At 42.3% G+C, this 17,656-nt stretch overlaps 1 protein-coding gene and 1 long non-coding RNA gene across 2 annotated transcripts; one reads left to right on the top strand and one right to left on the bottom strand.

Moving 5' to 3' along the window:
- Positions 1–747: 747 nt before the first annotated feature.
- Positions 748–17,634, bottom strand: col9a1a (collagen, type IX, alpha 1a). The gene is made up of 32 exons (XM_037109225.1): positions 17,450–17,634; positions 16,495–16,569; positions 15,650–15,688; positions 15,496–15,558; positions 13,442–13,495; positions 13,249–13,284; positions 13,001–13,024; positions 12,509–12,562; positions 11,805–11,858; positions 11,555–11,587; positions 11,089–11,145; positions 10,937–10,990; positions 10,012–10,065; positions 9,840–9,893; positions 9,122–9,175; positions 8,985–9,038; positions 8,767–8,820; positions 8,558–8,611; positions 8,408–8,461; positions 8,255–8,299; positions 8,100–8,153; positions 7,931–7,984; positions 6,906–6,959; positions 5,242–5,313; positions 4,175–4,210; positions 4,031–4,075; positions 3,792–3,824; positions 3,319–3,465; positions 3,131–3,185; positions 2,744–2,932; positions 1,955–2,032; positions 748–1,600 (listed from the first exon to the last, which is right to left on the bottom strand). Exons 1-32 carry the CDS (start codon positions 17,522–17,524, stop codon positions 1,395–1,397), a joined length of 2,064 nt encoding a protein of 687 aa, XP_036965120.1. The 5' UTR covers positions 17,525–17,634; the 3' UTR covers positions 748–1,394.
- LOC119025578 lies at positions 2,043–4,199 on the top strand. The gene is made up of 3 exons (XR_005076850.1): positions 2,043–2,676; positions 3,289–3,484; positions 4,063–4,199. It is a non-coding gene; the product is annotated as an uncharacterized LOC119025578 (long non-coding RNA).
- Positions 17,635–17,656: the final 22 nt, after the last annotated feature.

Genomic DNA, 17,656 nt, shown 5'->3' with positions numbered 1-17,656 from the left:
CTTCTTCTTTCTTACTGCAGATACTTAAACTCTGACACAGTTAAACGTCTATCGTGGATTCAGTTCTAGCAGAATTTAAAAGCATGCGAGCTAATTAAGAGGACGGTACAGACAAACAAACGAACAAACTCCCCTGGAAGCTTTTCATCTCATTAAGGTCATGAGTGGTCGTGCACTTCAGCCTCTTGAGGTCAAAATGAGTATTACAAAAACAAATGCTGTGTTGCTAAAATGTTGATGAAGGTTCTCAGTCACCATGTTAGAGCCGAGGTGTGGAGGGAGTTTTGTTTGTGATGCACTTTGAGGAGATTGTGCTGAAAACTGCGTCAGTTCAGAAGGAAAAACTACACGAGCGATACTCTTCTGTAAAGAAAAAATAAGACTCTCACTTCCCCTCAGGGCCGCCGTAGAAAACTTACATTGCAGATCGAGCTGGTGTTTTCTGTGTGTGAACGAGATACTTCAAACATTTATTTTGAAACACTGTCGTGGTTTAACACACACATGTATTTAATAATACCAACTGCAGCAGTTCACTCCTTTAATACTGAACTGGCAAATTCAACCACAGCTTCACTAATCAAACTTCAGGAACTTCTGGCATGTTTTTCTCTTCACGTCTCTTTGAGTTTGTGGGAATAAGTGTCTCCAAGCTGTTGATCACAGGAACGTAGTTTTAATTTGAAAAATTCTCAAGCACACTGCTGATTGTTTCTGTGGCCGTACTCGTTGATACAAAACATGCAAGAGGTTATCAAAATGTTTTTTATTTCCTCCTTTGTACAACTCGAAGATGTCACTTTGAACCTTTGATATAATAAATAAGAAGTCATATAAAACTGCCAGAGAGGTTTTCACACATCGCCACCCTCCAATCAACAAAAACAACAGTCGTCATGAGAGAGAAATTATCAAACATATCCTACAGAGAGAGCAGAAGAGGGGAGCACAGAGGGGACGAACGACAAAGATACTCACAAACAAGATGTACGTCGTCCAGCAGTATAATTTTGCGTATTGACACATTTACATAAACATACAGAGAAACTTTTTCAGACTCGCGTCGTTGCTGCTTGGTTAGAAATGTGGCTGGAAGGTCTGTACATGTTCGGAGAGTTTTGAATTTCTCAGGTCTTACAGTACAGAGATGGCAAAACTGAGGTAACGTGAAACTTTTTCTGCAAAGGAGTTTCAAAAGGTGAGGTGTGCTGTTCAGTGTCCACCTTCGTGTCACTTTATAACCACAAAGATGGCGTCAAGAGAACAAAATTACGTTTTCCAAATCAGAGAGTTTTAAAACAAAAAACAAAAACATACAAACCAAGTGACAAAAAACCCAAATGGACAAATCTTCTGCTCCTGGTTTCTCCTCCAGTCTCTCAGTTTTCAGCCCTTCACATCTCACTGGGGCCCTTCATGCTGGTGTCCTTTGCAGAAACCGGTGACGCCACCATGGGCAGGACGCACTGTGACGACTCGCAGTAACCGTTCAGACCGGGAGTACCGGGAGGCCCGGGAACGCCGGCTGTACCGGGAACACCGCGGGGTCCCCGCAAACCTTCACGACCGTCTTTACCGTAAGCTGGTCGGCCAGGTTCACCTGAAAGAATCAAGGATTCATCAGAACACTGAGTTTTTATTCCTGAGTGAAGTATTCATGAGACTACAAGAGATTCATCTGTAATAATTCAAAATTAATTTTGAGAAACTGGTTCTCAAGCTTCTGTATCTGGGCATCAATAATCAATGATCAATACTCGCTGGATTACAGATTACTTCCATATAAAACCATATTTATCAGCGACACAACCAAACAGCTCCACATTTTAAAGTTGTACATATTTAAAAATGAGTTTTCAAGGTTTTTTTTCGTTGTTGTTTGGTGAATGATGTGGATTTATTTTGCAGAAATTGAGGACACGTTCTAAAATCTTCGTCCCACTTGTGACTTTACCTGGTAGACCTGGGGCACCTGGTGCTCCTTTGGGTCCTCTCTCTGTGGGTCCTCTGTCCCCTTTGTCACCCTGGTCACCTGCACAGAGGCAAACATGATCATCACCACGAGGATACGCGTAATTAAAGTTTCCAAATTTAGCTGCAGACTTCACATCTCATCTGCTCCGTCATTAACATCAAGATGAACCTGACGGGGCTCGGAGGAGGAAGTGGGTCACTGCAGGAGGGGAGTAAAAACTAAAGATTCACCAGGACGTCTTCAGCTCCCGGTCACAGGAAAGTCTCACGGTTTTGACTATTGATTCATGTGAACATTTACAGATGAGATGCTGCAGATGTTTGAGGTTTAGCTCATCTTTCTTTGCCAGGTTTGATTCCAGGACCTCGAATCAGGATGTCTGAGTACAGATCTGGTACAAGGCTGAGAGGAAAAATATGCTTTAAATTCCACCTCTCCTACAATATATGGATATAAAAGTGTTATAATAATCATAACTAAACTCACAAATCAGCATTATTATGATTATTATGCATTATTATTATTATCGGCAGGTCATTGATCAGTTTGGGCACCTTAACATAAATTCTCCCTCATTTATTCTTCTTGTTCATTTCCCAGACGTTCAGTCCAACAACCGTCTGGTCCTGGAGCTGCTCATCTGATCATGTTCACACACTTTTTGAAGTGATCCCTCAAGTGTCGTTATCAAACACCATCAGGTATTTTAAAATAAAACTGACACCGACCATCTATCAGCCGATCAATGCATCCAAATCTGAGTCTCACCTTTGGGTCCTTTGCGACCCATCAGCCCAGCCGGACCCTTCAGACCGGGAAGTCCTCTTGATCCGGTGTGTCCGGGGAAACCGTTCTCACCGGTGGGACCTGGCGGTCCGGGTGGGCCAGGAGGACCGGGCAGCCCGGAGATGCCCGACTCGGGCCTGCTCAGGCTGGCTGCTAGCTGGGCCAGCTGCTCTGTGACAGGACGACATGTTAGATGTTTTATATTTACACATGAGACATCGAGACAGCGTCCTTACAAAGACTGGACGAAGTAAAAATCTCTTAATGTCCTCAAAGTGTCGACAATATTTACACATATACATTCAGTCTTTTGCTTTTGATTAAGAAGATAAGCGGTAGAACGTGCAGAACACAAACGATGACACTTACCTTGCATTACCCTCATGCAGACTTGTTTGATGTGAGTATCAGTTGGTGATTTTCCCTGAACAGACACAGATCGTACACAGTGATGAGTCTTTCTGTTAGAACAGTTTTACATATTTAATCTCATAAAACCGACAACTAACAAACATTCTGCATTTCAGCTCTGACTCAGGAGAGAGCTGTGAGCTCACCGCTGGTCCCTGTGCTCCGGGCAGGCCCGGTACTCCCATGTCGCCCTGCATGCCGCGAGGCCCCTGCTGGCCCTCTTTGCCCTCTTTGCCCGGCTGTCCTCGGCTGCCCTCGGGTCCTTTATTTCCCGTCTCGCCTGGTGGACCTGTCTGCGATGAACAGCAGCAGGTAGACGAGGACATTTACTCAACACGGTGACGAATATAAACATGTGTTTTATTGTGTGTTTTTGGTTCGACACTCAGAATACGCAGATATTTATTTTAAAAAATCAGTGAGTTAGAACATTAAATATGTTGTCTTTCTGCTGTTTTCCTGTCACATTCTGTCCTAACATGTCTGGTAAAGATGTCAGACAGGAGTTGATGTTGTTGTTGATCAGCTTTTTATGTAAAATTAAAAGATTTCCTGCAGCTGCAACAATGTGGATGAGTTATTGTGATGTGGTTGTGCTGCTCTGTGCAGGTGAACGTACTGATCCTTTCTCTCCCGGTTCTCCTTCATCACCCTGCAATAGAAAGGACACGTAAACAACAGTTTGTCTGCAGGAAGTTAAAACAAAAGTCTGGTATAATGAAAGGAAATGACACGCTTTCATATGATAACGGGACACCTCCGGACTTTATTCGACTCCGCAGAGCTTCACATTTATCTTTGATGGTTTCACGCAGATGGTTCTGTTCTGTCCTGGTGTCTGAGTCGTCGATCACTCACCAGTTCTCCTCTGTCTCCTGGTGTTCCTTCAGAACCTGCAGGTCCCTGAAGATAAAGACACATGACGGGTTGTCGGCTCTTTGTTTGCTCTCCGGTCTCGACACTGTGATCAGTAACAGAGTTGAACTAGCAGCTGAAACGTACCTGCTCTCCTTTCGGACCATCCAGACCGACGGCACCCTGAGAGGAAAAAACAGAGGTGAGTAAAATCAGTAAGTTTTCGATATCGAGGGTCCAGATTTGATCCTGTTTCATTCAGTTTTTGATGGATGTTTGACTTTAAACCTTCAGGATTTAGACTCTGTTGTGATTGACAGTAGCTAATGTGTGTCATTGTTCCTGAGTTTCGTTCTTTAAACCTTTCACAAAATATTTTTCTTTGGCAAACTTGGAGAGAAAACAAGAGTCGACTGATGAATCAAAGTCCAACATTCACTCTTAAATGTCAGGGTGGGACTCAAACTCTGAGTTACAGGAGGATAAAAATCTTTAAAAAGCTCCACAGCTTTCTCATTTAAACTTACATTATCTCTTTATTGTTACAGCGAGGTCATGTTAAACTTTAAAGCTCCTAGAAGCTCGTTAGATGCCGACGCTTTGGGATCGTAGGTGAGATCAGCCGCCATCACAAAGTGACGCAATTTAAAAACAAACTCTGACGTGTTTCAGTATCAAACTTCTGCGTCGGAGTTTGTTTTAAACATCTAACAAGAGCGTGACAATAAAACTTTTCGGTAGTGTTAAGTTATAATGTGAAAGATGGAAAAAGGTATTTCCATTTTAATACCAAGACACTCTTTTATGTGGATTTCTATTTTTGCCCTCGTCTTTTATTGATTATAATTTAAGCAACTTGAGTTACTGGGTCGTACAGAACCAGAGCTGCATTGATCTGATGCTGATTATCAGAACAGCTACGTACTTCTTGCATTGAGATATGTGAAATCTGCAATTTTTGTTTATTCCTGTTGTCATTTTCAACCGTAACATGTAGTTAAACATGTCTGTCCGACCTGCTGTGGATTTGCTAGCATCTTTAGTAGCGACACAACAGCGACATCCTTCAACTGAAGGTGAGTGGAAGTGTTGTTAATGAGATACGACAGCGTCAAACAAGGACTTTGCTTGAATTAGATGAGATGACATCATGAAATAACCACAGTGAAGCGTCACACTGTCGTGCTCATCATGTGGCGTTGTGTGTCTCTTACTCTGTCGCCCTTCTGGCCACGATAACCAGCCGGACCAGGAAGTCCAGGAAGGCCCGGATCCCCTCTGCCTCCCTGTTCAAACACACACACATCAAATAAATAGTTAAAAACACAGAACGCACACAAGACCGACTGTGTGTGTGTGTGTGTGTGTGTGGCTGAGAGAACTTTCCTCCCCCCACCTGAACCTGACCACATCTACAGAGAATATAAAAACATCTCAGTGAGGCTGGAAGCTCCTGAAGACCCCCAAACCATCCAACCCCCCAAAAACCATCCAGCCCTCCACCCTCCCGCACATGTTTCTGGGTGTGTGTGGGCACTGATGGTGGTGTGCAGCGGGGCGACGGGTTTCAGGCATTCCTGGGGAACAGAGAGCTCTTTCAGGGCTTCTCTGCTTCTTTTTTCCTGCCCTGAATCCCCCCTGAGCTGCAGAAAAAAAAAAAACCCCATGGGCTTTCAGATTCCTGTAACAAGGGGCCATTCATGCCCGCTCACCGGGCGGATTAGAGACTTAACTGCAGCGACTAAAGTTCATAAAGACCTGACACTCTTTAATAAAAGCGTGGCGCGAGCATTCAGGTCCCAGATATACAAGGTTTATGTTGGTGAATGATCCTCGTGTTGAATAATACGTCCAGGAGAGGAGGAAGTGTTGATGAACACTGGTTCTGGGTTTGTGTTTCAGGTTCGGATCTCTGACTTTGATAGAGTCCAGGTTTCTGAGCCGAGCGGAGAAGCTGTCGATCACACGAAGGAGATCGTGAGCGAACCTCACGTTTAAAATACCGAACAGTTTCACTTGTTTCTGATCTTTTCCTTCAACAAACACGACTGACTATAATCACGTTGTTTTCCTCTCAGGTTCAACTCGTTCGACTGAAACAGGAACTTTTCTGTTGGTTTGTTGTTGATCCAGGTTTATTTACTTATTTACTTATTATTTTGACCATCAGTGCAAGTTTAAGGTTTATATGAAGGTTTGTGTCCATGTTTCATGTTGGTGATTTTCGATGTGAGCTCTCGTAGTTTACAGATTCATCAGTTGCATTTTTAAACTTCATCACCGTAAACCAGCACTGATCACTGATCTTTACCTGATTCTCTTTTTGTTTCAACGTATAACACAATTTAAAGGTGCAATACGTAAGAATTGTAGTTTGAAACATTCACAAATTAAGTAAAACTATCACAGGACTGATTTTTGAGTTTTGACGTTATGTCAAAGATGTGTTGTGTTGCAGAGATATCTACATAAGTTAGCATGCTAACCAGTCCTTTGTTATTAACACCACTCAGTCAGTCGCTCCCAGTCCGGCCTGCTAGCTGCACGGCTAACAGTTAGCGGTTACTCTAATGATTTGCTGCCCTCTGTTTGTTTGCAGTGTGAAATCGAGAAGTGGACATTTTTTACATGTGGCACCTTTAGGATAAACAATTTTCACGCAGACAAACTGACAAAAAAAGGAGCTTGTTTGTCCAGCAGCTTGTTTCTGCAGGTAAATAAATGCTTTCCAGTCCTGATCTGATATTTTCCCTCTGACTAAACTCTACCATCACCTCCGACCTCTTCAGCTCCAGGGATGATTAGATTCTCTGACACTGTGTCAGTCACTGATGTTTGGAGGAAGACTTTATCGTTTAAACCCTCTCTCAGGTCTTACCCGGGCTCCTGGTGCTCCTGCAGGCCCATCGTGTCCTCTCGGCCCTCGTTCACCCTAAAAAGAGAGAAAAGAAAATGTAGAATCGAGCAGGATGGAGTGAGATATTTTAGATCCAGAGCTGCGCCTGATTTATATTTCTGACTGATCAGTAGAGCTGCAATTATTTATCGCAAGTCATTTCTCACGCAAACACGTCAAACATTTTCTGGTTCCAGCTTCTTAAAAGTGAGGATTTGCTGTTTTTCTTTGTCAGTTTTGACAGTAAATGAAAATTCTTTGGGTTTCGGACTGTTGGACGGACAAAATATATCTGCAGATCAAGTCTCCACTGTGTTTTGCTGTGAAGCTCCAGAAATGTTTCGTCCCATCAGAGTTTGGGGCTGCGTAGATAATAAATGGTTTTACATTTTTTGTTTTGATGAGCTGGAAGTTTCTCCATGATGATGTCTGAGGAACAGAGTCGGGTTGTAAGGAAGCATAAAACACAGCTGTGCCTCATCAGGATGAGTGACACATGCTGAGGCAGGAAGTGAAGGGAAAGAGGGCGGGACTAACAATATATTTCCTGTTTTAGGAAATAAAAGAAACTGTTGCTGTGTCTCAGTTCAGGGTCGGCCTCCTCTGAAGGACTCGGCCTCTGTGGTCCTTGTTAACCTGGTCAGCCGTTGTTAAATGTGACGGTCTAGTCTTTGGAGCATTTCCTGGTTGCGTCACCAGATGTTTTACGTCACGATTTCTGCCGCCCAGGCCCACGAAAGTGACGATCTACGCCATGTGATGTCATCATTTTCTCTCTTTTGTTTTACTTTTTTGGGCGTGCAAAGAATCTTGGGACATGTGAGGCCGTGAAGGATCGTAGCGGTGCATCCTCCAAAAACAGGGAGAAGAAGGAGCCTCTGGAGGAGCCTTCAGACTGGGACAGACTTCACACCTTCAAATGCTCCTCTGAAGGATGCAGACCTGAAGTGAGACACAGCTTACGTCTTGCAGCTTTAAGTGAAGTGATGTAGAAGCAGCTGACTCACTGGTCCTCCTCTGGGTCCGACCGGTCCAACCTCGCCCTGGTCGCCGCGCTCGCCCTGCAAACAAATGAGAAGTCAAATCAGTTCATCACTGAGATGAAGAGAAGGAAAACACACCAGTGGCATCTGGTTGTGTTAAAGAAAAGAAAATGGTGAATTGCTTTGAACTCACCTGTTTCCCTGGAGACCCCATCAGTCCTACGACACCTGGATCACCTGTGACACCCTGGTGACAGAGACAGTTTAGTTTCACAACACAGACATGACCATCAGTAACAGAAGAGGAAGAAGAAGTTGAGTTAATTGTTGGATCGCTTCTGATCATACCTTTAACCCACTGTGGCCTTTCTGGCCAAAAGCGCCGGGCAAACCCTGCGAGAAGAAAAATGGTATCAAACATCAGCGTCTGAGCTCGAGAGGACAAATGTCACACTGTTAGTGAAGAGTCAGGGATGGATTGAGGTCAGAGGTCACACTTACAGGAAGTCCCTGTGGGCCAGCATCACCTGGAGCTCCACTTTTACCTGGAAGACCCTGGAAAACAACAGAAAGGAAGAAAATCTCTGATCCAGACTGGAGACTTTCTGCCTAAAAGCACATTTCTCCGTCCTCTTGGTTGTGTGTGGTTACCTTGGATCCTGGAAGCCCAGGTATTCCCTCACGGCCATCAGGACCAGCGAGGCCCTGTCGACAGGAAACATGAGCGTTAATATATAAATGTGTCTCTGTTTAAATGAAGAAACCACTCAGACAGCTGAGATGTTTCCGTCTCGTCATTAGGTTTCACCCGATGTTAAAGATAATAAATTAATCTGAAGATCAGATGACGCAGTGCTCACAGGCTCTCCTTTTGGTCCTGGCACTCCTCTGATTCCAGCTGGACCTCGATCCCCCTGTAAAGAGACAAAGAAGATTCATAACACAAAGTAATAAAATGAAGGCAGGAGAAACAACAGACGCAGATCTGAGGGTGAACAAACACACCATGATGACGACACTGAAGAAGTATTTTTTACTGCTCCAGAAATCAGTGTGAATGTGTCGTTGTTGTTTTTACCTGTACTCCTGCTGGCCCGACCTCACCTATGGCTCCTCTCTGGCCGGGATCGCCCTATAAAACAGTCACCAGATCAGTATTTTGTCTAAATAACAATGACGGAGGTCAACAGAGGTCATTCAGAGACAGATACTCACATGGCCTCCCTGGATTCCCTGAGGACCGACGTCACCAGGTTTCCCACGAGGACCCTGTTTGTAACGAAGGAACATTGTTGTTAATTAATTTCACTTAATCACTGAAATGCAGTTTCACCTTTTGACAGGGAGTCCTGGTGAAAATGGGCAACAGAACATGTAAAACAAAAGGTTTCATGAAAGTGCCGACGTGGATGATGATAGAAGTTGCATGAGCTTTTATTTTGAAATTTTCTTTGCTGGAGATTTAAAGGTTGCCTCTCGTTGTCTCGACCTGATTGGATAATTGATGATCAGACATTATTTGTGTGTATATATAACCCATCGTGAAGCCTTTGACAATATGGATCATCAACATCTTGGGTGTATTTTGGGTTTTGTAACCATATTTGGATGAGAGGGCGGAGCTGAGGAGGAACATCCTGATTGGATCTAACTAAGGACACGCCGTCTCAACTTTTAAATCACAAATTAAAACATAAATCATCATAAATTAACTTTAAATTAATGATTGACAAAACAAACATCATGCTGTGTTGACGATGACTTGAAACTTGAGTTGTAGGGTCATTTTCTCATAAGCCTAAACACAATCGGACCTGTTTTTGCAACCATTAGGCTCGTGTCAGTGTGTGTGTGTGTGTGTGTGTGTGTGTGTGTGTGTGTGTGTGTGTGTGTGTGTGTGTGTGTGTGTGTGTGTGTGTGTGTCACCTCTTACCCTGTCACCTTTGCCGCCCACTATTCCTGGGAGGCCTCTTGATCCACCTGGGCCCTAAAATTACTCAGCGGACGGAGGAAAACAGACAAAGACGTCCGATGTTAATATGTGTTGACTGCGAGGAGTCGCCTCGTCACAAACACAGCAGGAGAGAAGAGCGACGTGTTTTTACTGGTAGTCCTTGAGCTCCGACGTCACCCGGCGGTCCCTGATCGCCCTCCTCGCCCTGCAAGAGAACACAGCTGTGAAATATCTGACATCTAATCAAATTCAGACTTATTTAATTTTGTGGAATGTCTATTTTATCCTATGGAAGCCCACAGGTGTAAAAGAGAAAAATAAGATGAAAACTTATTTTTAATTATAAATAATATTCCAATGGTTAGTCATAATTATGAGAAAAGATTCAAAATTACACCTTTTTTTTGTTTTAAATGTCACTTTTATTCTTTTTGATTCTACTTTTTAACTTTCTCTCTCATAGTTTTTATCTCATGTTTCTACAGTGAATCATAAATATGAAATGAAAAATCATGAGGTTAGAAAAGTAAGTAAGAAATATTGTTTATTTATGTATTGTACATGCTTATTTATTTGAAAATTATAACTTTTGAAAGATATTTATCTCATAATACCGACTTTCTCTCTTGATTTATTATCTGATAATTACAACTTTTTGTACTTTAATTTCATTTATGACATTTTATCAGGTCATAAATGAGATTAAAGTATAAAAAGTCATTTTTTTCTCAGAATTATGATTTTTAATCTCACTATGTCAACTTTATCTCAGTTTTATTTTATATTCCCATTGTAAATCATGATTATGAATTAAAAATTCAGAAACTACACAATTTTTCTTATAGGAAATATAAATCATCAACTTTTTATCTATTAATTATGACTTTTAATCTCACAAATTATGCGCTTTACCTCATTTTTGACACAATATGAGCATTTCTTTTATCATGAATGCTAATTTTTAACCCGTCCTTGTAGTTTGAATCCTTCAGTTTCAGTTCAGACGACGTGTTTGCAGGTTATCTGTTGCAGTAATCGATCACAGATCTGCGCTGTGTGAACGGAGAGGACGTTACCTTGTGTCCTTGTCGTCCAGGCTCACCAGATTCACCCTTAACCCCTTTGTGGCCCTGCGGGCACGAACAACAAAACAGTCACATTAAAAAAATCAGACACACATGATGTCTGAGAGAGGAAATAACATCAGAATCAGAGATGTTTCACTCACTTTCATGCCGGGGAGGCCAGGATGTCCGGTCAGACTGGAGGGGCAGGCGTTGGGACACTGAAAAACACAACAGCCTATTTGAGGTCATGGACGAGCCCTGCCACCAGGGGGCTCCACTGACAGTCGCCCCCCCCTCAACCTGCTAGCATGAGTTAAAGTTTTCTTATGATCTGTGATGTTGAAGAGAAGCTGCTGTCCAATCAGACATCAAACGTCCTAATAAGACAGACACGGGGCTGTTTGTTGACAGCAGCTTCGCAATTTTCAGATTGTTGAGCTTTCTGTGAGCAACGACAACAGAACTCTGACCCAAAATACCCAAAATAGAGATCAGAAAGAAGATGGCTTCAAAGCAGGTATCAGCAGTTGATTCATGAGGTTTATTTAGCATTTTCACATCATATAAACTGTCTTTTGTTGAAACGGTTGCAGATGTAAGTACATTTTACTTTGGGGTCAAACTTACCAGGTCCTCGCCTTGATACACGCCTGGAGGACCCTGAAAAGAAAAACACAAGAAGGTTTAGCTTTAGATTTTTTAACGTTAATTTCTGATTTTCTTTGTTTGACATCCCACAGTGTCACACCTTCTCACTGAGAGCTGACCCTTCACTTACCTGCCACGATGAATCTTAATGAACAACACTTCACCTTCAACATTAATAATCAGTCTGGTAAAGTTCAACAGCAGTGGAGACGGAGGTTCTGATATTTACCCGCGGCCCGGCAGCACCCGGAGGCCCAACTTGACCTCTCTTGCCTCTCGCTCCCTGTGTGAGATGAAGAAAATCTTTATTAATACAGTTGATACGGTTAAAAAAAAACATCAGTTACCTTTATCAGTGTGCTTTTTATACTTCTTCTAACCCTTTTTAATTAAAGGATTTATTAGCAGCGTATGATCAGGTTGTAGATCGCCTCAATTTTCCCTTTCAGTGGCCACTAAAAATGTGAAAATGCGAAAGTCCCACTCCACAGTCAGTGTTTGATTTGTCCTTTCCTGGCACACTGAACCTTAAATATTCATGTTCTTATGACAGAGATCAATTTAATGCCATCAGACAAACAATCATATAGGGGTCGACTGTGAACGCAGCTTATTACGACCTGTATTTATGTTTCTTGTGAAGCAGCAGCCTCTAGTGGCCGTAGTGATTATAGTGGTAGCGAAGAAGGAAGTCAGGTGATGTAGCAGAAAGAACAAAGTCTGCATTGAGAGGAGGTCGGGGACGGATTCAAGACTTGTCAAGTGTGAAACCAAAATTAAACTTAAAGTAGGTAAACGTAACCAAACTAAACTGATGACCTATTTAGTCCTTTGGGTTCGAGGATGTGTTTATCAATTAGGTTTGTCGTGCTTTACTTGAATTTAGACTTGACAGGCTTCACATACTGTAACCGGAGTGGTGAGTGTACTCACAGATGGTCCAACTTTGCCCAGTTCACCTGGAAGTCCGTCAGTACCGGGGATACCCTGGGGATACGTGACACAGCCATGTTAAAGAGTAACTTTACACCATCTGTACATCCTGTTTTTGCTGCCCTCTGGTGGTTGCAGCCGTCACTTTGCTGCTGTGATGTCAGCGTGTACTCGTGGGTGTGGTCAGTGCACAGTGACATCACAGAAGAGGTCAGCGTGATGTGATTGATCCAAAACAGGAAGTGAACACGCAAAACATGAAAACAAAATAAAAGTCTAACCTTTAGTACAATTTTGTACTACTTACAAGAACTTTACAAAGACATTAACACATCTTTAAATTCTTAAAAATTACAGTATTGGACCAAATGATTTGTTTTCTCTTCTTTTTTTTGCACCTTGTTTTCGCTGCAGGATCCCCGCTTAAGTGAACCACTCACCATAATGTTGAACTTTAACAGCATCGTGTATAAAGTGTGTTAATGTACTCACATCCAGTCCATCAGGTCCAACACCCTGTGAGAGAGAAATAACAGATTGACTGTGTCAGACTGAGACTCCAGCGCAGCTTTTATAGGTTAGTTGTTAAGGAGAATGGGGTGAACTGTCATTTTTAGGTGACCTTTTCCTTCATCTAAAGAGGGTCTGAGGTTTTTTTGTTTTGTTTTGTTTTGTTTTGTTTGTTTTTTTACCAAAAACTGACCTGCTGTAGTTAAATTCAGGTTAATATTTGTACTCACCGGCTCTCCAGGAGGCCCTCGTGGACCAGGATCTCCCTGAAAACAAGTACAGAAATGTTAAATCAGGAAATATCAGAGAGCAACAGGAGGAACAATATTTATATAAAGAGATGCTCAGAGTTCAGCCTTAAAGAAAAGATTTGCCCACCAGCTCATTCATTCATTCACTTCATTATTATGGTATTAAACTCACTTTGGGCCCTTTGAGTCCTGCTGTGCCTGGATCTCCAGGAGGTCCAACGGGTCCCTACAGTCAGGACACAAAACACTTTAATTATTTAACTGCAGCATACTGAACGCTGAACGACACACAGATGCTTTAAAACTGATAAAACATGCTGTAAAATCAAGAGAGTTTCAAGTTGTTAATTCTCATGAAGTTAATCACAACATACTTTTCTACTTTTGTTTGTTCAAGTAGATGGAAACCTGCAGCGACAACATTCAACTTCTGTCATATAACTTAATATACAGTGTGTTTAATACCAACGTTACAACATCAGGGACGAGGTCGGGTTGGACCGAGTCTCACTAATAATATCTTTCATGAATCAGCAGTTACAGTTTCTGTTGGGTCTCAGTTCTGCTCTTTGTTTCTGTTGGTTATGATCGATGCAACAACACACAACAATCTACAACAGAGGCAGATGTGACGAGAAACACAAAGACCTGAGAAGAAAATCAGATCAGCTGTAAACGAGCCGGCAGCTCAGGCAGATTATCTCAATCTTTAAATTCTTCTACCCGACCTGAACCCAACAGATCCAGACTAAGTTTCTGGGTTTGAGTCGCATTCAGGCCGTTGTGGGTTGATTTCATCTTATATTAAAGTTCAGGCTGTATCAGTTAGTCAATAAAAAATAAGATTATTCTCAGAAAAAAGCCGAACATTGTCCAGGTCCGGCTTCTTAAACATGAGGATTCTGACAGTCAGTGAAGAATTTGGGGGTTTTTGGACTGTTAGTTGGACAAAAGAAGAAATTTGAAGACGTCACTTCAAACTCTGGGTAACTGTGATGAGCATATTTCATCATTTTAAGAACGATTAATTGATTAATAATCAATAATTAGAGTAATCGTTAGCTGCAGCTTTAAATCGGGAAACAAGGACATTTCTCTCTTCGTCTCTGATGGAGTTGGTCCTCAGTGTTTGTGTGTGTCTGCTGCATGTAATCTGAAAAAGTGATGTCACTCAGTGGCATTGTGGGTAATGTAGGCAGCATCTTAAAAAAGGATGTGTGGAGTAAAAGACGTGATATCTCCGGTTCTGCTTTTTTTGAAACTCTTTGTGCAATCATAGACACCTGAAGCCTACATTACCCACAATGCAACTGTATCAGATTATATGCAGCTTCCTCTGGAGCCACAAAAGTCAACAAGACCCGTAAACGCACTTTAATAGGAAAATAAGACCCAGGTTAAAAAAATAATAACTGAATAAATAAAATCCTTGTGTCAAAGTTGTGAAACTTTCTCTACTCGCCTTCATCTGTGGAGAAATCTAAAAATACTGAGGAGGCGTGGCCTTTTCCCTCCATTCTTTAGCTCCTCCCCCTAACCTGTGGCCTCCATAAATAACCTGACAACACTCCAGCTAAAAGCATCAGGCAAAGAAGAGAACGATAAAATCTATAAAATCACAGCAACACGTCCCCTCAGATAATCAATATATCTGGACTGGATCTGGAACTATTTTACAGAATCTGTTTGGTTTTTTTTCTGCTTCTTCTTCGTCGATTTCTCAAAGTCTGATTGATACAAACATTGCCGTACTTTTAAACCTTGTCTCTGTTTTCCCTCTCATGAATCTGCCGCTCTGTTCTCAGCAGCGTCACCACCAGACTGTCGACACACTGACTCCATTCTGCATCCACCTCTCCCAGCGAGCGCTCCTGTCCTGTCAGCCACCTCTGGGCAGCCGAGCCCCTCCTGCTCAACCCCCACCTCACACAAAAAGACCCCTGTTTCTGTCAGGAAGCCACTCGACACTCTCCCCTAAATAGTCGGATTGATTTTTTTATTTTTTTTTTCCAAACCCAGTGGAAGCCAAGACAAACTGCTCACACAGCAGCAGATCTGAATATCTCAGATCTTACAGACAGAGTGACTCTCGTCCGCTGGATTAAAGGAGCCGCTTGATTCAAATTCAAACACGATCTTTTGTTGTTTTTGCAAAGAGTTTTCTCTGTCTGAGGAGAAGAAACCAGTCTGTGCCCGACGTTACTCCCAACATGTTGCTTCACTTACATCTGCTCCTGGGAGGCCTGCAGCTCCAGGAGCTCCGTCTTTGCCGTTGTCTCCATCAAGGCCCTGCGAGCAGAAGTTTGGTTTTGGTTCATGAATCTTAAAGCATCTGTTGGACATTTCTGTGTTAGAAAGGAGAAACTTAAAGTCCACTCACTGGTCCTCCGGTCACTGTGGAGTCTTCTCCCCTGTCGCCCTGTAGACACATGAACAACATGTTCAGATGATTATTCGATATCATCATTTTTAAATTTCTTGTTGCACAGGGCTTTATCTTCCACTGGAGTCGTGTCCAGGTTCACTGTGTAAATGTTAAATTCATCATAATAAATAAAAAGCGCTACACACAACCTGCTCTTGTTCTTGCTAATCAAATATCTCAAACTGAATTTAATTTAAATTTGCGAACGCTCTATGATGATGTCAGTTCTCTGCAGTGGTTCTGGTGGCTCGACTGTCACGTCACTGCCCAGTTTTTATCCTCATATTGTTGTTTATTTTTTTAGTCTTTAATTGAAGCAAAGCCTTTGTTTTTGGTGCCCTGACGAGGACTTAAACTCATGATTGTTGTATTTCCAAACACTCTGACAATCATCCTGTTGTTGCAGAATCAGGAACTAAGAAAAACAGCCAGTTTAAACATGATACATAGTTGAGTTTACTGAATAAGCTTTTGGAAGAGAAGCTGAATTAACTTTGAATTAAACACTGAAGCTTCAACTCTAAGCAGTCGTAGAATCTTTTCTCGGCCCAGAGTGCAGAGAAGATGCTTCTGAGACGTCATCACATCACAGCTCACAGCGACAGTGAATACAGTCAGGATGAAGTCACATGAAGATGTTTTTTATTTTCATATGACTTCACCGCTGCTTTTTCTCCTTCTTGTGTAAAAACAATGAGAAGCAGCTTGTCTGAGCTGATTAACCCAGAAGTGAACTGATCCGCAGCTCTGACCCACATCTGAACAGTCAAGTTTATAACTGAGATGAAACTGCGACTCACATCGATGCCGTCCACTCCGGGAACGCCGGATACTCCTGGCGGCCCCGCGGGGCCTCTGGGACCGACCGGGCCCCTCTGTAGAACAAACACACACACACAGAAAATCAGATTTCAGTTTTTTTCTCACTGAAATTCATCTCTAAATATCATCCACCGCTGCTGCTGCTGGTGTGACGGGCAGCTCACACAGAGTCTCATTGTTCAGGTGATGTGAGGGGAAAGGTCATGAAACTAAACCCGGTTTCCCATTATAGTCCCATTAAGTAACGGCATGTGTTGGGATTACTGCTGCTGTCTGGACCTTATTGGTGCCAGGTGTGCACGCTGGCAAGAATGGACCGCGGTTCTGGACCACTTTTGAGATAAATATCATAAAGAAATAGATTCAAATTCACCAAATTTCACCCACCAGGTTTTATAAATAGCTTAAACAATAAAAATATGTAAAACAAACACATGTTAAGATACAAAACACAAACACATGCTGTGAAAGAAAATCCAGCTCTTAAACCAGAAAAGTATTAAAAGTACACTTCAGTCCCTTAAACATGTTATAGACATTTGAGGAGATTTAATTTAAGCACATTAAAGTATAGAAAGTACTAAAGAGTATAGAAACACATAAGTTTTCGTGATAAAATTTAAAATATAGGGGGAAAAAAGTATAATGAACAAAATCTACTCCTCTCAGAGCAACACTGATGATCCCACAGGTCCAGTAGGAATATAAAATATGATACAAGGAGATTAAAAATAATACAACATATAGTTAAGATACAAAATCATCCATCTCAGATTCTATATAATCAGAATACACAGGAAATAAAACATTTTTAAATACAGTCAGCTCTCTATAACTGCCTGAAGAACACCTTTAGGAATACTTCAGGAGTATCCCAGTGTTCCTTCTGCAGGAGGTGAAGCAGAGAAAAAAGACAGAGCACCTATCTCTCACCTGAGCCGAGCAAATCAGCACGATTTGTAGTAAAATCACCAGCAGAGACTCTCGACAGATCCTGGAGAGAGCCATGGTCTTCCCAGGGCCGAGGAAGACGCTAAAAGTCCCTTTTTCCCAGATTAGACGGGGCTCACGGACGGTCCACCTGTCAGACTCCCCCCCGACTGAAACCCCACCGCCTGCTGGAAGGGGAGGATGTTAGAA

This window comes from Acanthopagrus latus, chromosome 1, assembly GCF_904848185.1.
Source record: "Acanthopagrus latus isolate v.2019 chromosome 1, fAcaLat1.1, whole genome shotgun sequence".
NCBI classification, from domain to species: Eukaryota; Metazoa; Chordata; class Actinopteri; order Spariformes; family Sparidae; genus Acanthopagrus; species Acanthopagrus latus.
This window is presented reverse-complemented; position numbering and strand designations above follow the sequence as displayed.

What these genes read in the sequence shown, in the direction of transcription:
- col9a1a (XM_037109225.1), bottom strand. Translation starts at nt 17,524, where the DNA reads ATGGCTCTCTCCAGGATCTGTCGAGAGTCTCTGCTGGTGATTTTACTA. An exon ending in GAGGGCCTCCTGGAGAGCCG is followed by an intron (nt 13,025 to 13,248) that starts GTGAGTACAAAT and finishes TCTCTCTCACAG; the next exon opens with GGTGTTGGACCTGATGGACT. An exon ending in CGGGTGCTGCCGGGCCGCGG is followed by an intron (nt 11,588 to 11,804) that starts GTAAATATCAGA and finishes TTTTCTTTTCAG; the next exon opens with GGTCCTCCAGGCGTGTATCA.